Below are 24924 nucleotides of genomic sequence, written 5' to 3'. Positions count from 1 at the left end.
TACAATCAGTGCTTTAACTGTGGCAAATATGGTCACCAGTTGAATAATTGTAGGATGCCAAGAGGTGTAATTTGCGAAAACTGCGGTTTCCGTGGCTACCCCACCAACAACTGCCCCTACTGTATAAAAAACGCGTTGTCAGCGAGCGAAAACCGCCGCTCGCTGAATTTTCCTCAATAAATGCGTATAAGAAGACGACGGATGTGCCTGCCCTTTTTGAACCAGCAACTGAAGATATCTATGATAAAGATCCCATCGTTTTATCTATTTCCTATCCTAATTCGGGTGATAACCGACCCTTTATTACTGTCAAGTTGTATGGGCGGAAAATTCAAGCTCTACTAGATAGCGGTAGTAACTTGACCCTAATCAATAACTCAGTTTTTTCCAGATTTAGCGCTAAAAGATTGAAGTCTCTCCAAAAACCAATCGTGCTACGCACAGCTAACGGGGAACGGTTAGACATTCTTGGCCTAATAGACTTACCTTTTTCTTTTAATAACAATATTAAAATAATTCCGACCTTAGTAGTTCATAATTTAACAGTAAGCGTATTATGTGGCATGGATTTCTGGGAGAAATTTCATATTCAACCCACGATTCAAGACTGTGCTTTATTTAACACAGCCGACGAAACTGTTAATGACACACAAATACAACCTGTAGCTTTATCATCTACAGAGCAACAAACGATGAATCAGGTAAAACAGCTTTTTCTCCCCGCACGCCCAGGGTGCTTATCAATGACCCCACTGGCGGAGCACCAGATTTCCATTCAAGAAGAGTGGAAAAATAAACCCCCTGTCCGACAATTCCCTTATGTGATGTCCCCTAAGACGCAGTCTTTAGTAGCTGACGAGTTAAAACGGTTGTTAAATGCAGGAATAATCGAGCGAAGCCACTCCGAGTGGTCACTCAACTGCGTGCCCGTAATAAAGCCAAACAAAGTGCGCTTGTGTTTAGACGCACGAAAAATTAACGAACGCACCGTGCGCGATGCTTTTCCCTTGCCACACCCTTGTAGAATTCTAAGCCAACTTCCTAAAGCCAAATATTTATCAACGATTGACCTTTCTGAAGCCTTCCTGCAGGTGCCTCTTGAGAAATCCTCTCGAAAATATACCGCCTTTAGCGTTCAAGGAAAGGGGCTGTTTCAGTACACACGAATGCCTTTCGGACTGGTTAACAGCCCCGCCACCTTAGCTCGGCTCATGGATAAGGTTCTGGGACACGGGATGTTGGAACCATATGTCTTCGTGTACCTTGATGACATAATCGTGGTCACGGAGACATTTGAACATCACGTTCAGCTTCTGCAAGAAGTAGCCCGCCGACTAAATGAAGCAAAATTATGCATTAATTTAGAAAAATCTAAGTTTGGTGTCTCAGAAGTTCCTTTTCTAGGATACCTTCTAAGCACGGCCGGACTTCGAACAAATCCCGACAAAATTAAACCCATTGTGGAGTATGAAAGACCCTCCACCGTCACAAAACTTCGCAGATTTTTGGGAATGGCCAACTATTATCGAAGGTTCATATCTAATTTCAGCGGTATAACCGCGCCCTTGACAGAACTTTTGAAGTCCGCAACTAAATCTATCAAATGGACAAATGAAGCAGAAGAATCATTTTGTGCCATTAAAGAACTGCTAATATCAGCTCCAATACTGGGTAGCCCTGATTTTCAAAAAAAATTTATCATTTAAACGGATGCTAGCGACGTTGCTGTTGCTGGTGTCCTAACACAACAGCAAGAGGAAGGAGAAAAAGTTATAGCATACTACTCGCACAAACTTACCACACCACAGCGAAATTACCACGCTGCGGAGAAAGAAGCATTAGCCGCATTACTCTCTATAGACGCATTTCGCGGATACGTAGAGGGATACCACTTCACCTTGGTAACGGATTCCTCCGCGCTGACGCATATACTGAGCTCGAAGTGGAAGGTTGGGTCACGATGTAGCAGATGGAGCTTGGACCTACAGCAATACGACATGACAGTGGTACACAGGAAAGGAAAAGACAACGTTGTTCCCGATGCCCTGTCACGAAGCATTGCTTCGGTCCAAGACACAACCGCTGACTCGTGGTACAACTCCATGAAGCATAAAGTTTTAAACAAACCTGATGAGTATGTCAATTTTAAGGTGGAGAACGGTAGTTTATATAAGTTTGTTACTGCCAAAGACCAGCCTTACGACAGCCGGTTCGAATGGAAACTAGTTCCACACCTTCGCGATGTACAAGACATAATAAAAAGTAACCACGACGATATTCTACACACAGGATATGATAAGACACTAGCTCGGATACGCAAACGATATTACTGGCCCAAGATGACCGCCGATGTCCGCGCGTACATACAAAATTGCCAGACCTGTAAAGAAATCAAACCCCCGTTCGTGCCAGTAACACCGAAAATGGGTAAAATGCGCTCCGCTGACGGTCCTCGGCAAATTATATCCATAGACTTTATTGGGCCACTCCCCCGCAGTCGGAAAGGCAATCAATACTTACTAGTCATAGCCGATTATTTTTCAAAATGGGTCATGATTCACCCTGTGAGAAAACTAGACAGCTCAGCGATGTGCTCAATTCTGAAAGATCAATGGTTTTATAGAAACTCTGTTCCAGAAGTGATTATTTCTGATAACAGTAGCACTTTCACTTCGAAGCATTTTAAAGACCTTATTGATAGTTTCGGAATCAAACACTGGCTAAACTCCCGTTATCACTCACAGGCGAATCCTGTAGAGCGGGTAAATCGCACTATAAACACGGCTATCCGATCCTATGTTAAGGAAGACCAACGCGCTTGGGACAGTAAAATCCCCGAAATCGAATTAATGCTCAACACTAGTATTCATTCTTCGACCGGGTTTTCACCTTACTTTATCATTCACGGGCACGAGCTGTCGGAACAAGGAACCGATCATCGCCTTGCTAGACATGACGAAACACCCACAAAAAATGATAGGGAGGAGAAACGTAAACAACTGCTGGGAAAAACATACGACATAGTACGAAAGAGCCTGGTTAAATCTTACGAAATAAACCGGGGCAAATATAACCTCCGGCATAATCGAGCAGCAAAATCTTTTGCACCAGGGCAACTAGTATACCGTAAGAATATGAAAGCCTCCAACGCGGCAGAGGGTTACAATTCCAAGCTTGGGCGGCAGTACATTCCATGTAAAATAAAAAGGAAAATTGGTTCGTCGTCCTACGAACTAGAGGATTTGTCCGGAAAAAACGTTGGTATCTGGCCCGCGACTCACGTGAAACCCGGCTGAAACGGGTAAATTCACTAGAGGAAAACATTCATTAACAACCGCCAACTGCTGAAAACCCTAAAACGAAAAACAATATCAAAAATTAACTAATTTTACACTTACCTGCAACCACATCGTGCACATCAAACAATGTAAATAATCAAACATAACTGAGATGGTGTCATGAAGTGTGTCGTTTATGTTGGTCGAGAGAGTCGACAAACCAGTATCTGAACGGAGCCCGATTTCAGGGTTGAATTATATTTTCGATATACTTTGTGAACGCGCTCTAAATGCGGCGAAAGTATTTTCGATATTCTTGAATAAAAAGTCTCGAGCAAAATTTAAGAATGTTTTATAAAGAAACCAGAGGTTTATTTAAATATTTCATAAAGAGGTGCCCTAGAATCACAATTACGTACAATTTCGACGGAAAAGGTATGAATGAGCACGAACGAAAAGGAGAAGTGAATGGACCGGTACCAGTGAATGAAGATGGATGAATGAGAAAATATCTCGCGATTGTTACAAGGACAAGAAGAAGTTAAAATAAAATTCTATCTTCCCCATTAATAAACATAAATAAATTTAGTCACCAAGTCTTGAATAAAAAGTCTCGAGCAAAATTTAAGAATGTTTTATAAAGAAACCAGAGGTTTATTTAAATATTTCATAAAGAGGTGCCCTAGAATCACAATTACGTACAATTTCGACGGAAAAGGTATGAATGAGCACGAACGAAAAGGAGAAGTGAATGGACCGGTACCAGTGAATGAAGATGGATGAATGAGAAAATATCTCGCGATTGTTACAAGGACAAGAAGAAGTTAAAATAAAATTCTATCTTCCCCATTAATAAACATAAATAAATTTAGTCACCAAGGGTTGACTGTAAATCATTGTTCGTTGTTAGTTTATCGGTAGTTGCGGTGTTGTAAAATGACGTTTTTTCTGACGAACCCTGATAGCCAGATTCATGAGTTCGATTTTAAAAGAATTAATATATCCATGTTTAAGCAATTGTGGCGAGTCTCACTCCCAAAGATCAGTCTAATGTGTAGCAGAAGAGCTCCTCTTGAGGAAAAATCACTGCTTTACATTTCGTCAAATCTCTGGAAGAAGCAGGCCCCTGAGAGCTTGTGGCGGATTAGCTTCCCAATGGCGAGTCTCACTACCAGAAATGTGTCTAATATGAAGTGAAAGAGCTCCTTCAGTGGAAACAATCATCGCCTTATATTTCGCCACAATTCTGGAAGAAGTAGGCCCATTCAAACCAATTACAAAAATATGGCGAGTCTCACTCCTCAAGATCTGCCTAATATAAGGGAAAAGAGCTCCCCCTAGGGAAAAATCATTGCCTTATATTCCGTCGGAACTTCGGAAGAAGCAGGCCCATAGAGCTTATAATAGCGAAAATGTATCCTAATGGCGAGTCTCACTCCCCGAGATTAGCAAATATGATGTAGAAGAACTCCAGCGAAGGGAAAAGTCACTACCACATATTGAGTCGTAATTCGTGGAGAAGTAGGCCCACAGCTTAATGCAAAAAAAAAAATAGAAGTCGCTATTTTTTTTTTACCCCGGCCCGGGGAAAATTGTAACCTCCGTTGTAGATCACAATGCACTTAAATTACTTTTCTTTAATTATATTTTTCTTATAAGTCTAGAAATTTGAATGTAAATACTGTTTCAAAAAATTATCGTTCAAAAATCTATAATTAAGTATACGATTGAAGTTGATTTAAAGACACACCAAAATCCCACTCCTAAAACCACTTCCCAACCACTCCGACAGTAACCGTAAACATCGGACAGCCTGCAACCCGGCACATTTGACGTAACTGTCATCTGTCAGATGAGTCAGCAGTTCCCGTCGGCAAAATTGCTAGCGTATAAATACGCTGGAAAACCCATAGAGTTTCGTCTTTCTGGTAACAGACATCCAACTTAGTAGTCGTATAATATAAAGTGATTTTTTTATTAATTATAAAAAGGTGACGAAAAAGTGCAGAGGAGTTTTAGACTTCGGGCGGCTCGCTCGATAAAGTGCAAGACAGGACCAGTGATAGTGCAGCAGAGGAGTTTGGACTTCGGGCGGTTCGCTCGATAATTCGGGCGGGACCGCGCTGAAGCGGAGTGTTGGACTACCCGCGGACAACTGCATGTAGCACGTACGATTGCCAGCGGCATCGACCCGGAGACCCCACCTTCCCCTGGATGATTGTCGTCGAGAACGCACCCGTGACGCCCTCTTTGATATCGAGCCCGGCGGCTGTTAATCGTCCGATGATCTTCCTAATCAACGCCATCTACGAATAATTGCATCTGCAGCAGAATCGCGGATTCAGCCACGAGGTGGCATTAAGTAAAGCCCGCCGGATCCACCCACGCTAGACGAGATGTAGGGTGATGCACCCCAACTGCGACCATCAGGTACACGGTTTACTTTTCCTTTTTCCTTTTCCCCTTTTGCAAATCGTAATGTATAAAGATTGTAATAAAATTAGTATTCATTTGATATAATATTCTTTTGTTTAAAAGCCCCGTAGCCCTGAAAAGGTAATCTTTTGTCCACGTGCTTTTGTTCCTCCTCGGATTGACCTTCTGTCCGCCCTGAGAAGCCGGAGATATTACAAGATAGTTACAAGGAAATGGGTGAAATTTTACCCATTATTAAATAAACATTAACCCAAATTTTCAACATTAACCCAAATTTTCATAATTACCATGTTTACTCAAGTTTGAGTTATTATCCATGATGTTTACTCACCTCTGAGTATATGTATATGTCAAAAGTTTTCAACAGCAATATTATCGGTATCCGAAGAACAATTGGTGTCGCTTTTTATTCGTTGGCTAGCAGTAAGTATCTGATCTGTCATCAAATCAATAATTTCTTAATCAATTAATAATTTCAGCCCAACATCAGTATTGCAGAGGAATTGAAAACACCTAAAAGATCTCTTCAAAATGAACAACCGCATGTTGTATGTTCTACGATGCCGTTTAAAGCCGGACTTTTATTCGTAATAACAAACGGAAACATTTGTGTCGATGTACAGTGCTCATCGATACAATTTAAATCCTTCGCAGTATTAGGTGACGAATGATGACGGATTATCTGGCACAAAAAAGTAAGTCACAGTTCACGGGCAACTGTCAACCAGTTGGGTGCCGCATTCAATGAAGACACGGGAATGATTCAGTAAATTTTCTAATGTTTCGATGAAACATAAATCTGTGTTTTTGATTGTTCTGAATTTATTTTATTTATTGAGTCAGATTTACAAAAAACAGAAATCATTAAATTTCCGTATTTAGGCAAACTGGGTAACTTGTACTCATTTTCGTTAATTTCTGGTTTGCATGAACAGAGTAGATTCTACTCAGTTTTTGACGTATGTCACCCTTACTCAGAAGTGAGTAACCGTAATAGTACCCTAACTAGGGAACCTCCACTTTTTTCAAAAGTGGGTGATATCTAACTCACTTTAGAGTAACAAAAAATGAGCGTGTATATACACAAAAACTCTGTGTGTATGTATCCAGCTTTTTACGCGCCATAATGGCGGATGCTATAATGCAAAGTTCGTAATAAGTTATTCACCACTTTGACAACTCTGCTTACGTCAGTTTGAAGTTTTCATACAATTTATCAAAAGAAAAATATATCTGGCAACATTTGTGTTGCCAATTTGTTAGAAATCACAAATCTGACGTAAGAGAGAGGTTCGCATATTACGAACACGCATTATAGCGACCGCCATTATGGTGCGTAAAAAGCTGGATAAACTCTGCACTGAACCAAATTCGCCGCACCTAAGTGTATGATTATTGCTTCATTGAAGCCCTATACGGATTTTGTGTAAGCTCCAGGATGAATATGAACAATTCAAAGACAGGATGAACAATTCAAAGACAGGATGATCATCATTCATTCGAAGGAAGAAAAAATTAACAAACTGTATGTTTTTCATTGAAATAGTTACAGACTCATCATGTTGTTCTTAAGTGATTATACAATTTATATTTAAACCATAACACACTGCTATTTGGAATTGGAACAGGTTGAAGAGAGAAATTATATCTTACAGTTTCAGGATTTCGATCACATCGAAATAAAACGGACATATTTTACTTCAAATCCCCTTTATTGTGAATTATCAACCATGTCAATATAAAAATTTTTGAATTTTTGTTTTCTGCTTCCTATTTAATCAAAAGATTAATACAATTTCCTGCGAAACATTACTTTTTATCAATTTGCTCTATAGTAAAAGGTGCTCCATCTTAAATATTCATAACAATGACATAAAATTCATCTAGCTTTTTTGCCTATTTCAAACGCCTAAAAATAATTGTTTAAACAGTCAACTTTCCATCTAGACGCATATGCGTAATATTTGAGCAATTCTATTATTTGATATAATTCTGCTATAAATTTTTGACTTACTGCTACGAAGTTTCCCAAACAATACTTTGTGTTTTAGTGTTATGGACTGAGTGGTTTTAACAATTTCATATTTGCATTAGTTCGCTGATATTGGTAATTATATCTATTGATACATCTTCGGTTTCGAGAAATTTTTTGATTTGAAGTTCTATATCCATTAAGATTAAATTGATGATGTTCTTAATGATAAAAACTCTTGGCTGTTCAAAAAGATCTGATTCTGAAACTTCGAGAATTTGTGCGCTGTATCAATAAAATCAAACATAGCAGACAATTTTTGTAGAGAGATATCAGTAACAAAACACATAGATAAAAAAAAAGTAACAAAACGCGTTAGTGGGTCGTTAGTTTGAAACGATATTACTGAACTGATGAGGCCTTCAAGATGACTATTCAAGTCCCTGACTCTAGATTGAACATCGAGAATATCCTTTCGTGTTATTTTACGACGTTTGTAGAGCTCAAGCAGAAAATTCAGTGCCATGCGATCATTATCCTGTAACGATTGAACAAACTCATAGCTCTCAAAAACCGTTGCAGATCTTTGTGAATGTACTGCTGGAACTGGTTCCTAAAAATAATGAAAACTATCTGTAGTACCCTGTATAACTGCGTGGCTTAAGTTTTAATTTTAGAAGTTGTATATTTATAGGAAGAAACAGTACCAAGCTAGGTTCTAAGCCTATATTGGGGGAACTCTATATTTTACAAAAAAACTAGATATAATACTTATAAATTCTTCGAGCCGGCATTTACCAAATAGTTTAAATATAACAAATAATGTTGCTTACCAGGGGTTGTATATTATTCGTGCGTGACAGTTTTATATCGATGTTCCTGCTTATATCGCTGCTATGCAGCGTTTAATTGTAGATTGCTTGAAACATATCTTGAAAATCGGTATACAGCTGTCAATTTTTGTGTATACGTTTCACACATAGAACTGTCTCTTCGTAGAGGTGTATAATCATCTCCAACGACGACTATTTGGGATGTGGTTTGATTGGTGTAGCAAACGCATTATTTAGAACTTGACAATATAGTCATTCAGCAACTCATTTATTATTGTTCTTATAAAAGGAATTAGAATAGATTTAATAATCGCAAATAGGTTCCCGTCATAGAGGAGATTGCTACATAAATAATCCCCGACCGACCCTTCGTGCGGGTGCTAGATTAGAAGCAGGTATAGAATTTCTAGATCCGTGCGAGGCCACTAATCGTAAGCGGTCTATTTTCTGTTCTGTTTTCTTAGTCTGTTAGGTTTAGCCAGCGTCAATGACTATGCGAATTATGGACGAGTAATGCTCAAAGAAAAGGGCGATAAGTCCTATTATCAGCCGGCGCGTCTGCGTACGCATTATCATCTTAAGTAGGGAAATAGGGAATGCAAATCCGGCGCTTTGTAAACATTGTAACTATCTGAATGAATGTTGTCGTAGGCGTGTGTAAAGAAAGCCGATAACGTTCGAAACCTTTTTCCCGTTCAGGTACCGGATTAGGGGAAGGCAAATTTGACCTGACTAGGCAAATGGAAATTCTGTCGCGTTCTTATTTGTTCCCTTACGAAGATTCGGAGAATCTTCTCTCTCATTTTCTCTTCCATACGTAGGCATAGTTCATAAGATTCGAATTTGTAAATTTTGTATATATACCCGATTTGCTACCAAATAAAATCATACCACTAGCAAATACGAACTCGCACAGATCTTTCTAAATCCGAACGCTAGATTTCAGAGGTTGTCCCTTGTGTGTTTAAGCCTTTCGAATGCGAAAAGGACCTTTGCACACCGGTTAAGATAACCCGAGGAATCTAACCCTTTTAATAGAAAGACGTTCTCCTTGATAAACTCCTGAAGTCGACATTTGGCGTCACTCCAGAGAGGAGCTAGTTGGTATCGGTCCTTTCTTTCAACCTTGCGACGATTCTTTCTACGGCGATCAACCTTGGAAGTCATCAGGACGATCAACCCTACGAAGCCACAGAAAAAATCATCAGAAAGCCGCTACCGCCCTCATTACTCAACGATGAGTTATTTTGTTAACAATCCTAACGGTAGTTGCCGCTTGTGCAAGGAGAAAGATTCTAAGGAAAACATGGTCGCATGTGATGAGTGCGATCGCAGATTTCATTTAAACTGTGGACACCTTAGAAGGCTACCATTACCTGAGGAACGATGGATTTGTGTTAAATGCACAAACATCGAAATGGGTCTTGCAATAATGCAATGTTTAAAGACCAGCGATACGATATCGCAAAGATTTAAAGACCATGGAGAAACTATGGCAAGAAAGATGTATTCAGTTTATCAAACGAAGACTGAATCATCACAGATTCGCTTTAGTGAAGAAGCAAATCATGTTCCAGGAGAGAACAGGCTAGCAGATCCAGAATGTTTGGATCAACTCACCCGGTACGAGGATGAGTTGGAATATAAAAACCTGCTCAATGACATCCGTAAGACTTCGAATCTAACGGGTTGCTCCAATGCACTAGACAAATTTGTGTCTAGTATAAAGGCCATGAATGAAATTCGCCTATTAAATAATCCTCAGCTGATGGAGGATATTATTGGAAAGTTTTCTTTCGGCATACAAATCTGTTGGACTAAGGAAAAGTCTCAAGTCAAAGACTTAGATGAATTGAACGACTGGCTGAAACCACATGTTGAAGCGCATGCAATGAGGCGGAGATCAAGACAACCGCCAGGAATTCCTATGTGCGCCAGGAAAAGCGCACAAGATGAACAGTCACTCAAAGACAAGGATACAACATCTGTTGTAATTTTCGGGAATCGCCAAAGAGTTGATCACCACGAATCTAATCCAAAGCCTTTAAAAGGAAATGAAGAAACATTCAAAGCAGTTAAAAGAATAAACATTTCTGAAGAATCAATAGAACCGCGAAAGGTTCTTGTTAATTCCCCAAAGATTGTGGAAAAGAAACCTGCACGAGCTAATGCCACTAAAGTATGTCCAGTAAAACAAGGCTATCAAGATTGCCAAAAATCAGAGATAAGCTCTCAAAAAGGGAAGCTCAAAAGTAAAAAGAAAGACCCTAAAATTCATCAAGTAAATGAACATAAGGGCATAAAACTCTCATCGAACAATAATAAATTGTTGAGATGTCCTTCGGTTTTAAAACGAAGACCTGGTAACATTATTAAACCGAGAGTATCACCTGCAGATGCCATCAATTCCAAAAACGGAAGATATGCTCCAGGATCACCATGGAAAATTAGGCGCAACAAACCGATAGTAAGCTACAACTACGCTGAAAACAACTTAGACACTATAAAGCAGTGTGTGGCCAGAAATGATGTTTTGAATAACTACGTTACTCGGAAGCAACGATCAGTGGAATTGATAAAAGATCATTTGATATTGAATTTTCGTCGAAATTTTACAATTGTCATGAAGGACAATGTATTCTTTGATGCAGCAATGAAATTTTGGAGCTGCAATGGTTTTAAATGTCCTGAGGAATTTTCCTACGCAGAGAATGCAATAGTTAAACATCATAATGCGGATATAAAACTCGAGAATCATCTTTTGAGCGCGGCTGTCAAGAGCCTCTATGAAAATGGGTTCAATAGTAAAAGCAAATTCCTATCGAATAATATTAAAATGCTAGGATGTATCTCAAGCCCAAAATATTCGTCGGAAATTGCAGAATCACCTAACGACAAGGTGAAACAATTTGGAAAGTTTCCAGACATGCTTTGGAACACGATACGACGAGTTGGCCAAAAGGATGAACATATTGGAATATTCAGCTGCAATAGAATATCAACAAGGAAAAAAATGATGCTAGAATCCACTAAATTTAAAACATGTTCAACGCAGGATGAAGATGTTAACAAGAACGTCATATCGCTAATAAATGTTAAAGTTGATGGAATTCAGGAAGACATCGAAGAAAGGCGCTGGATACAATGCAATGCAAGTTCAGTCGATGAAACTACGAAGAAGGTTATTGAAAAACTTACATGGCATAATAAATCGAGGATTCTCAAACTTGTTAAAACTCGTTGGAAAAAGGTTCAAGAGTTAACTTTTTTGAATCGAAGACGTATAAATTTGAAATCTTCGGCAAAAGAACGAAGTGAATGGAATAAATTGGTGGAACCGTTGAAGGTCAACGGTTGCTAATTTGAATGCTAAAGGAATACTTATGCAACCTTCCGTAAAGGTTGCAAATTTGGATGTTTTGAAGGAAAATAAAAAACAAACCCTAATACATCAAAATTCATCAAGCTGTCAACAAACTTTGCAAGCGTTTCGTTTTTAAATTGGAGAAACGATGAGACATCAATAAAAGTTAAAATCTTCAACATAGAAGTTATAGAAAAAATTATTGAGCGAAAAAAATGATTCTATCGCCGTAGTACATTAAGAAGAATTGAAAGCGACAACAAAAAGCTTCTCATCTGCGGAGAATTTGAAGTAAAATTGTCAGAAGTAACCGAAGTCTGCCTGTGAATTAAAGGCAGTGAAATTATAAGAAGATATCCACAAATATAAAAAGTGCTAGTGATTACACGTTGAAAGGTTGAACTATATGAAGTTAAGCCAATACCTTCGATGATTATAAAACTAAAGTATTCTATAGATAAACTCGACCCATCGGAATTGCAACAACACGCTTTGAAGACAGTAAACGCTATTGAGGCCGAAATACGATTGAACGTTATTAGAACAGTATTTTGGTCAGCCTCTTAAACAGTTCTTCCGTGGGTAAAAATCTAAGAAGAAGAAGAAAGATATATTCGTAAGCTCAATCAACAGGAATTGCTACGAAACTTCCAACTTTAAATTATCTTCCGCACTTCATCGTTTTCAACAAAACAAGTTGCCACCGAAGCCAAGATAAGTTTTCGACGCAGCTGCAAAAGTAAATGGAGTATTTTTTGAACTCAATGTTGCTGCCCGGTCCAGATCAACTGACTTCATTATTTGGGACTCTTCTATGAATTCGAGAAGGAAAAATACCTGTATGTGGAGATGTTCCATCAAGTGAAAATACGCCGTGAAGACAAATGCGCAACGTTTCTTATGGCGCGACTGCAACAGTAGTAAAAAACCGAATATTTACGTCATGCAAGTCATGACTTTTGGCTCGACTTGTTCACCGTACTGCGCGCAAGCTGTAAAAAACCATAACGCAGAGAGATACTTGGAACAGTTTCCTGAAGCCATAAATGCAATAATAAAACAACATTACGTCGACGATTACGTTGATAGTTTTTGGGATCCAAAAAAGGCAAAGGAGCTTGTACAAAAGGTAACCGAAATTCATCAGTAAGGAGGCTTCCATATTAGAAACTTCTCTTCGAATAATACTGAATTGCTGAGAAGTATACCTGTAACAAGACGGTTATGCGCTGATATAAAACCGTTCCAAGATAAGAAATCTCAAATTGAGAAGGTATTAGGTGTGTATTGGAACACCAGTAGAGACATGCTAAGTTACCGATTTAATCATAATGATAAAGGAGCAGGAATCTTCAATATTGACGAAATACCTACGAAGAAACAAGTATTATCCTTGCTTATGAGTATTTACGATCCACTGGGTCTAATTTCTCATTTAGTTGTGCATGGTAAGATACTAATGCAGGAACTACACACATATTCCAAACAATGGGATATACTTGTTCCGGATGAGCTGTATAATCAATGGCTGAACTTCTTACGTAAACTCAAACAAGCGGAAGGCTTATCGATCCCGAGATGCATTCTAACAGAGCACGCTCCGATAAAGTTACATGTTTTCGTTGACACCTCTGAAAAGGCACTTGCAGCTTGTGTATATGCTAGAACTGAAACAAGCTTTGGAATCAATACGCAGTTAATAACAGCTAAAACAAGCTGTGTCAATTGAACCACTATCTATTCCACGTCTGGAACTCCATGAGGCAGTCATGGGGACAAGGCTATTAGACGTCGTTCAAAAAAAAATAAGTCTGGACATAAAATCTGCAACATTATGGACAGATTCGAAGACAGTGCTAGCATGGGTAACAAATACGAAAAGAAAATATCCATCATACATTAACATCCGAGTCGGCGAAATATTGGATACCACTGCCAAAGATCAATGGCGTTGGGTATAGTCTGAAAACAATACGGCAGATGAGGCTACTATAGAATATGTCGGAGAAATTAAATGGTATAATGAGCCAAAACACTTCGAATTACGGTTCGACGGTTGAACGTTACCCGGTAATCAACCTGTTACAGAAATAGAAGAAACCTTATTCAACGGCGAGTGTGACCTCGTAAATAAAAACGATTTCTCCGATTGGCGGAGACTACACTACCAAATTTATCATCAGATTATGGCAGAAGAGAATAAATTTCAAAGCCGCTCATCTGAGGTACATCGAAATACATTGTACAGGAATGATCCTTCCCAATTAAGTTGAATCCGTTTTTTGACGAATTCGGCGTGATGCGATCAACATAGAGATGGCAGAAAAAACTGTCCACAACATTCAACTATTTGTCTCGATTGGGAAGCCTACGATACTGCCACTGAAAATAGCGATAGCAGCAATGTATATCTACGTTAGATACAGTCATGGCTAATCGTGAATTAAGGAGACCGCCAGAAGACGCTACACGGCTGCGAAACACACCACAGAAGATGAAGTGTAGTAATATGTTAGTAATTTATTTGAACCGTAAATGCAATATGTTAACTTTGAGAAGATGTATAATTTTGAAATAATGCGTAATAGTTTTTTGATAAATCTTAGTAGATTTATGGGGCCCAGAATGTAGCAAACGCATTATTTAGAACTTGACAATATAGTCATTCAGCAACTCATTAATTATTGTTCTTATAAAAGGAATTAGAATAGATTTAATAATCGCAAATAGGTTCCCGTCATAGAGGAGATTGCTACATAAATAATCCCCGACCGACCCTTCGTGCGGGTGCTAGATTAGAAGCAGGTATAGAATTTCTAGATCCGTGCGAGGCCACTAATCGTAAGCGGTCTATTTTCTGTTCTGTTTTCTTAGTCTGTTAGGTTTAGCCAGCGTCAATGACTATGCGAATTATGGACGAGTAATGCTCAAAGAAAAGGGCGATAAGTCCTATTATCAGCCGGCGCGTCTGCGTACGCATTATCATCTTAAGTAGGGAAATAGGGAATGCAAATCCGGCGCTTTGTAAACATTGTAACTATCTGAATGAATGTTGTCGTAGGCGTGTGTAAAGAAAGCCGATAACGTTCGAAACCTTTTTCCCGTTCAGGTACCGGATTAGGGGAAGGCAAATTTGACCTGACTAGGCAAATGGAAATTCTGTCGCGTTCTTATTTGTTCCCTTACGAAGATTCGGAGAATCTTCTCTCTCATTTTCTCTTCCATACGTAGGCATAGTTCATAAGATTCGAATTTGTAAATTTTGTATATATACCCGATTTGCTACCAAATAAAATCATACCACTAGCAAAATCGAACTCGCGTAGATCTTTCTTGATCCGAACGTTAGATTTCAGAGGTTGTCCCTTGCGTGTTTAAGCCTTTCGAATGCGAAAAGGACCTTTGCACGTCGGTTAAGATAACTCGAGGAATCTAACCCTTTTTAAAAGAAAGACGTTCTCCTTGATAAACTCCTGAAGTCGACAATTGGACTCATGCGCAGAGTCTAGATTACCAGCACACATTAGCGCATCCTCTTGTGCGGTTAGAATTGCTGGTCTCATGATCTTTGTAACTTTACTAGGCTTTTGTGTAAAGCCTAGTGAGTTGAATTAAAAAGCAACAAATGAGAGCATCTAAAATGAAGAAAAACAAAAATCAAGTGTAAATGTGATTGATTAATAATAATCCTTACCTTCAGATTGATTTGAACGATTCATAAATTCCAGCACAACAAGAGTTCTGGCTTCGAACTTTCAATATGACATACGTCCATAATTTGTCGATTATATTTTTCCAGTTAGCTCTTATTTCTTTGTATCCTAAATCACGGTAATCTTCATCGATCTGGAACATGGAAGTGAACCATCAAAACTCATTCGATTATTTCAACAGCAAACTGCCAAAATAAATGTTTGAGATTTGCTATTCTGGCCATGAAATAAAAATACTGTGAAATTTTCACACAGTTCAAAACGACAGATTCTAATTGATGTGAATCTTCTTCAGTGAGCAATATTATGTATCAGTTTAAAACCGAATTCATCGACTAGTGATAATCCATATTTCTCTTCAACTACACGTTATACATTGTGTCGGAAGTCATGCATCGGATGGATTAAACAGCACCTTGCTTCCGACAGTATGTATAACGTGTAGTTAAGAAAAAAATCGCTTGTCGCTAGACGATAAAACCAGTTTTCAACTAAATAGATAATGTTTTACTTTCGGCGAAAAATGTTGCTTACTTACCAGTTGATATCCGAGCTCCTTTTTATAGTGGGGATATTTTATTAAAATATCACCACACTTCAGGCTTCTTCAACAGGTAGTACGAAGTAATTCCCTATCTTGCCTTTTAGTGATGGTCCCTTTCAATCGTTTATATGCTTGATGAATGCTTCCACCGGGATTTCACCGTTCAGGGGATGCTACAGAAACATAATACGTAATCTAAAAAATCAAAATTATGGTGAATATGTTGTTAGTTTTGTAACAACATTCGGGGAATGATTAAAAAGCTATAATTTTTTAAGGGAAACTATTTTCAGTTTTGGCGCAAATTTTTTCGCTTTTGTCGACCAGTTATCGTTTGCTTTTCAAGTTTGTATTTTAGCCTTAAAAAACTTAAATATCTATTTCGGGATCGTCATTACAAGAAATGTTCTCAGAGGTTTTAGAAAACGCATATGAAAGCACAGTCAACCGAGAGTAACAATTATACTTTTAATGGAATATTATAGGAAACACAGGAACGTTCTAATTGCATATAAAATAGGGCTCTTGCAGTTTTGTTTAGTGAGCCCAACAGACTGTGTAATCAAGGTAGTCAAAGGAACTTACCGAAACTGATTGGAGCAAGGACTATTTTGTAAGCCGTCGATATTCTTGCTTCAAAATGTGTCGTTGAAAATAAATCAATGCTATTTATGGGCCTCAGCCAACTGCCTGACAGAAGGCAACACCAAATAAAAAAAACAATGCTATAGGTTTATTTACCATTAACTAACTCACACACTTATTTGCTTTTCTCTATTTCAAACAATTCACGGGTGAAACCACTTTTATTTATCAGTAGAATCGAAATTAAAAACAATTATTGTAACCTAAACCAAAGCCGAGTGAAAAAGTGCAACCGCAACGCTCGCAACTCAAATTATAAGTTCCCGGTTGTCAATTTCCGAACTAAAGGAAAATGAATCCAACATCAAAGTAAATGAAATCAGGTATTGCATGATTTTCGCTATGGGGCTCTCGTGGATGATTTTCACTCACATCTGTTCTTGAATTCATTTGCTTTGAATGTCGGTTGGCATCCTTCAAAATATGAATCTTTCACTCGAATATTTCATATGATTATCGATGTTTGCATAATCTGATAATTCTGAATGATGAATCATTCACTTACGGCCTGGCAACTTGGTTCAGTGTGGTTTATAGACTAGCAATGGGCGATATTGTATCGGTATCGGAAATATCGATACTTTTGAGACGATGTTTCAATTTTTTGGATCGATACACAAGCGTCCGATACTCGACCGTATCGATACTGGAAAACGCGATATTGGTATCGATATTCTTTTATGCATACGGACCAGCTAGCTGACATGTTACAAGGGCTAACATCTCAATGTGTACACGAGATCACCGCCACTTTTGATACGCTATGTTATGCTGTCTGTCAGCGTCAGTGGAGCCCACACATCGTAGAACCGCTGCGATGTTGGCTGCGATAAAGCAAAGCAAATCGGATGGAGATGCCAGCTAGTTGATACGAGCTGGAACCACTGAAAAGCTGCCACTGTCAGTATAAGTATCGCACAAGTCTATTTGCACTAGCAAAACTTAAGCCTGTATTACACTCTTTGACCAAGCGTCAAATATTTGGCACTTTTTGACAGATAAAAATTTGGTCGAAGATAATTATTTGTCACTCTGCAATTTTAACATGAGGCAAACACGGGCAAACAACAACCATGATGTCAAATAAATTTGACCATTATGTCAGAAGGTCAAAAATTTGACCATTAGACAAAGAGTGTACTACAGGCTTTAGATGGAGAAAAAGATAGAGAGAATGTTGTGAGCCAAACGAACTGTCAAAATCTGAGCCAAACGCAGCATAGGGCCAAATTCGACATTTGTTTTACTTAAGCCACACATTTAAAGCCAAAAAGGAGTGCTCAATAATAACGTGTTCTCAAATACTTTCAAGAATAGGCATAGCTCTACGTTGCATTATTAAGGCACAAAACTTATATTGTTTCTCTGACAATTGATTAAAATATTGTTTGTTTACATTTATACTAAGCTTCATTTGTTTTTATTTCAATTAATTCTACTTTCTGCGTTAAAATGCATCCACAAACCCCTCAAACGAAATTCGGCATTACCTGTATGTATTTGTTTGTGAAGTCATTTGATTCATGCTGCTCTAGAGAATGCGGATAGATACCAGAAAAACAACAAAAAGTCGGCACATCAAATTTTCATTGCTGGAAACCACCAAAATTTTGCTGATTTTTGGTGTGCTGTGCTTCCAGCAATCTGTTCAGCAAAATGAAATTTGCTAATTATTCAGTAATGCTCAATTGCATAAAAGTTACAGGTCGTTTGCTGCATGTTCGGTAAAACATAATACAACTTGCTGGTTGTCAGCTATGACAATTTGCTGTTCATTCAGCAAAGCATAAATCAATTTGCTGGTTAACCAGTTAATTCAAGGGAACCATGTTTTCGTCAGGCACCAGATTCCATCCGCCCATCGGATCATAGGCAAATTACTGTTGAACTAGAGATGTATGATTATCAATTCAACTTTTAAGTTCATCTAGCCCAACAAGGACTTAGCTATGGTCCCATATTCGCTATCAGGAGCTTAGCGATGATCCCGTACCAGCTGCACAGCGATTTGGCGCGTTTTACTAATGACAGCTTGACGTAAATTTTTTGACATATCAATTCTTTTGCTGGATTCCAGCAACCATTCATTTACTGCTTTCTGTTCAGCAAATAGTTTTGCTGTATTTTCGCGAATCACTGAATCGAATACTGGTTTTCAGTAAATTCAGGGTGGCCACTCAATATCAATTTTCAATTTCCTGGTTTTTTCCCGATGATATTTAGTGAAATTTCCCGGTGTTTTATTTTTAAAACATATGAGAAAAAAATCAATTTTCACATGCTTATTTGTGCCTTGCAAAAATAGTGTTACAAAACTATGAAAAACACTCCTCCTTCATCGTGTTTAGCTGTTTGTCGACTTTAGCAAGTACCTTCATGGTGATCTGCTGCACAATTTTCGCCCTCTTTATCTCCAAATCGTTGACAATCTTTGCCTTCTCGCGCTTTTTTGCTTCCTTCTGCATCTTTCTCTGTCAACCTTCTCTCGAGCTTGCAGTGCTTCTGTATCAGGATGCCAATGAAATGCGTGGGATAAATTCAAGAGTTGGGGCATAGAGTTTTTGTCTTCTAGAAAAATGTCCTCAGGCAAAACTTCAAGCGGACTTTGGGAAGAAGAGCCTCAGAGTGACCAATGAAAAAAATGCACATGAAACTGTCTAGATGCATTTTGCAAAATGCATGAAACGTTGAGATCTGTTATTTCAAAACAATTTTTTTTTTCGAAAAACTTCGATCCTGGGACTTTAAAATTTTCGAGCTGGGGTCAATGTAATGTATAAGAAATTTTCTCATGGTCCGTAAAATAAATTCAACTGACACTCTGAATAAACAATTTGAAAATACTACAAGGTATACAACCCTAGGGGTTGTATGAAATGGTGACGTAGGACTAAATATATAATATATGCTAACTAAATATTATTATATGCTGCGCTAAACTGTTCATAGGTATCACTACCGTTTGTTTTTGATAGTCGTTATTTTAAAACTAACGATGCATGAATACATGAAAACTTTACACTAGTAGTAGTTGCGAAAATTCTCATAACTCTTATCTTCAAGCATCTATAGTTCTGAAAAGAACCGATTCCATAATATTCAGTTAGAAATTCGTGCTACAGAACGCTGATAATCGCACCATGAATATTTTGTTGGCCGCGCATAAAATTTGCTCTCCGCTGTGCCCTCCAGTAGCTGTGCTAGCAAAATATCCTGCATCGAACGATGGTAAGTGTTGCTGCCGTATGCAAAATAAAGGTGTAACATAGTTCCGCAGTGCCTGGAAGTTGACTCGTATGCAGCTCTCGTTTCTCAATGTCGCGTACCTTTAACAGCTGCACTGCTCTCACCTTTGTGTAACAAACTAAACTGAAGCTGAATTTTCTACACGCAGTCTTTTGTATCGAGTTCAGCGTAGATTTTTACCATTAAGGCGTTGCCACGTAGCTTATAGAAAGAAAGAGAAACAAACCAACACATCTTCAATACTACTGAGTGATTTTCATAAGCATCAAAAGTAAGTTTTTGCTTTCCCGATGCGAAAATCACTCTGGTTCTTGGATTAACTAATTTTCGTTGCTGATATTTGACTGATAACGGTGTTCGAGTGAACACAAACAAACAATTAAACCCGAAAATCACTCAATTTAGCAGTGAAAATTCTTGAAATGAGGGTTATATCTTGTGACAAACTATTCATAGGTAACACTACCGTTTATCTTTGGTGCGTCCTGGTCGTTATTGTAAAAATGATTATTTAGAAATAGATGAACATTTCACACTAGTAGTAGTTGTGAAAATTCACATAACTCTTATCTTCATCATCTAATAGTTCTGAAAAGAACCGATTTCATAATCTTCAGCTCGAAATGTAGCTACAGAATGCTGATGATCACACCACCACCGGTAGCATCGATTATTTAGTTGACCGCGTATAAAATTTGCTCTCCGCTGTGCCCTCCAGCAACTGTGCCAGCAAAATATTCTGCAGCGTACGATGGTTATTGTTGCTGCCGTATGCAAAATAAAGGTAACATGCTCCGCGGTGCCTGGAAGTTGACTCGTATGCAGCTCTCGTTTCTCAATGTCGCAAAGCTTTAACAGCTGCACCGCACTCGCTATTGTGGAACAAACTAAACTGAAGCTAATTTTTCCACACGCAGTCTTTTGTATCGAGTTCAGCGTAGATTTCACCATTAAGGCGTGGCTACGTAGCTTATAGAAAGAAAGAGAAACAAACCAATACATCTTCAATACTACTGAGTGATTTTCATAGACATCAAAAGAAAGTTTTTGCTTTCCCGATGCGAAAATCACTCTGGTTCTTAGATTAACTAATTTTCGTTGCTGATATTTGACTGATAACGGTGTTCGAGTGAACACAAACAAACAATTAAACCGGAAAATCACTCAATTTAGCAGTGAAAATTCTTGAAATGAGGGTTATATCTTGTGACAAACTATTCATAGGTAACACTACCGTTTATCTTTGGTGCGTCCTGGTCGTTATTGTAAAAATGATTATTTAGAAATAGATGAACATTTCACACTAGTAGTAGTTGTGAAAATTCTCATAACTCTTATCTTCATCATCTAATAGTTCTGAAAAGAACCGATTTCATAATCTTCAGCTCGAAATGTAGCTACAGAATGCTGATGATCACACCACCACCGGTAGCATCGATTATTTAGTTGACCGCGTATAAAATTTGCTCTCCGCTGTGCCCTCCAGCAACTGTGCCAGCAAAATATCCTGCAGCATACGATGGTTATTGTTGCTGCCGTATGCAAAATAAAGGTAACATGCTCCGCGGTGCCTGGAAGTTGACTCGTATGCAGCTCTCGTTTCTCAATGTCGCAAAGCTTTAACAGCTGCACCGCTCTCGCTATTGTGGAACAAACTTAACTGAAGCTAATTTTTCCACCCGCAGTCTTTTGTATCGAGTTCAGCGTAGATTTCACCATTAAGGCGTGGCTACGTAGCTTATAGAAAGAAAGAGAAACAAACCAATACATCTTCAATACTACTGAGTGATTTTCATAAGCATCAAAAGAAAGTTTTTGCTTTCCCGATGCGAAAATCACTCTGGTTCTTAGATTAACTAATTTTCGTTGCTGATATTTGACTGATAACGGTGTTCGAGTGAACACAAACAAACAATTAAACCGGAAAATCACTCAATTTAGCAGTGAAAATTCTTGAAATGAGGGTTATATCTTGTGACAAACTATTCATAGGTAACACTACCGTTTATCTTTGGTGCGTCCTGGTCGTTATTCTAAGAATGATTATTTAGAAATAGATGAATATTTCACACTAGTAGTAGTTGTGAAAATTCTCATAACTCTATCTTCAAGCATTTATAGTTCTAAGAAGAACCGATTCGATAATCTTCAGCTCGAAATGTATGCTACAGAATGTTGATAATCACACCACCACCGGTAGCATCGATTATTTTGTTGGCCGCGTATAAAATTTGCTCTCCGCTGTGCCCTCCAGCAGCTGTGCCAGCAAAATATCCTGCAGCGTACGATGGTAACTGTTGCTGCCGTGTGCAGAATACAGGTAACATGCTCCGCGGTGCCTGGAAGTTGACTCGTATGGAGCTCTCGTTTCTCAATGTCGCAAAGCTTAACAGCTGCACCGCACTCGCTATTGTGGAACAAACTAAACTGTGGCTGAATTTTCCACACGCCGTCTTTTGTATCGAGTTCAGCGTAGATTTTTACCATTAAGGCGTGGCCACGCAGCTTAGACAAAGACAAACAAACCAAAACACTTTGTTGAGTCAAAATATGTAGGCAGTGGAATTTATTTCGTCCATGTTATTGTTATCTGTGCTTGGGAAGCAAGCCAAGAACAAGGGAAATGTATGGGAAAGCTTGACCTTGGAACTTTTCACCTTTTTCCACCATTAAGCAGTAAAGAAACAATGTTTAACATAATATCAAAAAATTGTTACACATTTTATCTATCCACCGACATATTAATGACTAAGATGCATTGAGTCGTTCGCTTGCTATAACCGTTTGAAATCTGACGCAATATTTGCCAGTTTCATTTTCATTTTCACAAAGTGTAATCTAGTATAGGAAACAAAGACGTAGTCCTACGTCAAAAAAAAATATTTTAGCTACTTTTTGTTTTTGATATAGAAAAAATCTGAGAAATCTTTAACAAATAGCTCTTCAAGGTGGCGTCTTTCCCCAACAAAATCAAGTAGTCAAAAGGTCCAACACAGAATGAAAAAATTTTTTTTGCTGCTTTTTGCTGCTTGTGGTTAAAATCATACCAAAAATCGGGAAGTACAAACCGGGTAGCTCCGTTCCGGTCCGGTTCAAAATAAAATCGAGACTCGAAGTTTCCGGTCCTATATGACTTTTGACCGGATTCTCCCCGATGCGATGTCGAACACTATTCACAAGAAGTTTCAATACGCCTCCCGCGACGCTGATAACTTTTTGACTTCTACAAAATCTGACAACATATGTTACGGAACAGTAAATTTATCCACCTGACCAAGCCTGATTTTATTTGACGCAGATCTTGCTGCGAAGCCGCTGTCGACTTTAACTGAAACCAACAACCAGCTTTCCCCTATCCGGCAGAATCATGCCAGTTAGGTAAACATAAAAAAACAGGGTCTCATGTTGACATTTCCTCAGAAACTGTTGAACAAATAAAGCGGCAGACATGAAGGAGGATGATTTTCCCGGCGTGAAGCCTAATTGCCCGATATTCCCGTATTTTTTTCCCGGTGATTTAAAATTCCCGGCTTTTCCCGTTTTTCCGGTAAAGTGGCCACCCTGAGTAAATGTATTTATCAAAAATTCAAAAAATGATCTCAGCGATAGTATCGATACTTCTGGTATCGATACTTTTTGACCGATATTTTGAGTATCTCGATACTTTTGGTTCTTCGGGTATCGATACTGAAGTATCGATACTCTCCGTCGTATCGCCCAATGCTATTATAGACCATTTTACGAACTGACAGGTGTCACGGATCATGCTGATATTGATGCTGCTTTTACGTGCGTTATGTCCCAAGTATGATGACAGTTCTACAAGGTATGCTACATTTTTGTCTATCCACGCACACAAACAAATCTCGTTATGAAAAATTTCGCGTTTTGTATGGAATTCTGAACATTTTTGGAAATTTCTCGTTTTGTGTTGTTTTATATCTGATTTTTTTGGTTGGAGAGTGAATCTCCAGTTGAAACACACTAGAAATTGATATTAATTTAGATTTAGTGTGAAAAATTGCGACAATATGTCGAAATAAAATATATAAAAATGCTATATTTCTAATAGTTGGAGCATAATCTTAGTCATTGTCATAGCTCATGACTTTTGTTACTGTATGAAACATAAGCGACTTTATTTAGAAGCGCTATTAGAGTACAAGAAAAAAACGAAAAGTGCAAAAAGGTTACCGGCAAATTGATGAAAAACAGCATATTTTACCTAAACCGCAGCATGTTTATGTATTCCCCACAAATAAAACATGTTTCAACATCATTTCTATAACTTTTCAGGAAAGTATGTTTTATAAGTTTAATTTAAAATGCAAAATCGTTTCAAATTTCATACAAAATTGGAAAAAGTCCATAACGATCACTAATACTAATGCATCGACGTGAATAGCATACCTTGTAGAACTGTCATCATACTTGGCGTTACGGTTCCGAGCTTTCTGTCAAAATTTCATTCATTAATTGCAGAGGGGATTCACTGCCGTCAAATTTCATATATGTGTGCGTTATCGCAGATCAGCTCTGGTCCATAACGTTTGTTGGTCCGTGACGTTTGTAACTATGAACGATAATGAGGAAAAAATCACTACACAACACATTCATAAAAGTTTTCCGCGGTTTCTCGAGTTTTGATAAAAAAAACGTTAATATTCTATAATATTTCACATCGATCAATTTCATAACAAAAAAGAACAAAAACCAAAACAATCACCATGTTGCCGAATATGTTGGTTACACGATGTTTGACAGATAGATCCCCCCTGATAAATTGCTTTCAGAAACGTCTCGTAAAATGGTCTATACACTATAAAATTACAGGAGGGTTGTGTGCAAAGCCACGACCGCAAGGTTCAAGTAGAATACTTTTACAAGAAAGAC

At 38.3% G+C, this 24924-nt stretch overlaps 1 protein-coding gene and 1 long non-coding RNA gene across 2 annotated transcripts in view; one reads left to right on the top strand and one right to left on the bottom strand.

The window, feature by feature from the left end:
* The window catches only part of LOC129718488 (uncharacterized protein K02A2.6-like), a 333122-nt gene extending 326809 nt beyond the window's left edge, over positions 1-6313 (top strand). The window contains exon 4 of the mRNA XM_055669302.1: positions 6194-6313. Within this exon, the coding sequence (XP_055525277.1) occupies positions 6194-6231 (38 nt within the window). The 3' untranslated portion in view covers positions 6232-6313. The remainder of the gene's footprint in view (positions 1-6193) is intronic.
* A 1114-nt stretch (positions 6314-7427) lies between these two features.
* Positions 7428-17046, bottom strand: LOC129718501 (uncharacterized). Its single transcript, XR_008726931.1, has 5 exons — positions 16726-17046; positions 16135-16335; positions 15578-15729; positions 8520-15518; positions 7428-8299 (listed from the first exon to the last, which is right to left on the bottom strand). It is a non-coding gene; the product is annotated as an uncharacterized LOC129718501 (long non-coding RNA).
* Between the last annotated feature and the right edge of the window lie 7878 nt (positions 17047-24924).

The sequence above is a fragment of the Wyeomyia smithii genome, chromosome 1 (genome assembly GCF_029784165.1).
Source record: "Wyeomyia smithii strain HCP4-BCI-WySm-NY-G18 chromosome 1, ASM2978416v1, whole genome shotgun sequence".
Classification (NCBI taxonomy): domain Eukaryota; kingdom Metazoa; phylum Arthropoda; class Insecta; order Diptera; family Culicidae; genus Wyeomyia; species Wyeomyia smithii.
Note: the sequence above shows the minus strand (reverse complement) of the source record. Positions and strands in the feature narration are given on the sequence as shown.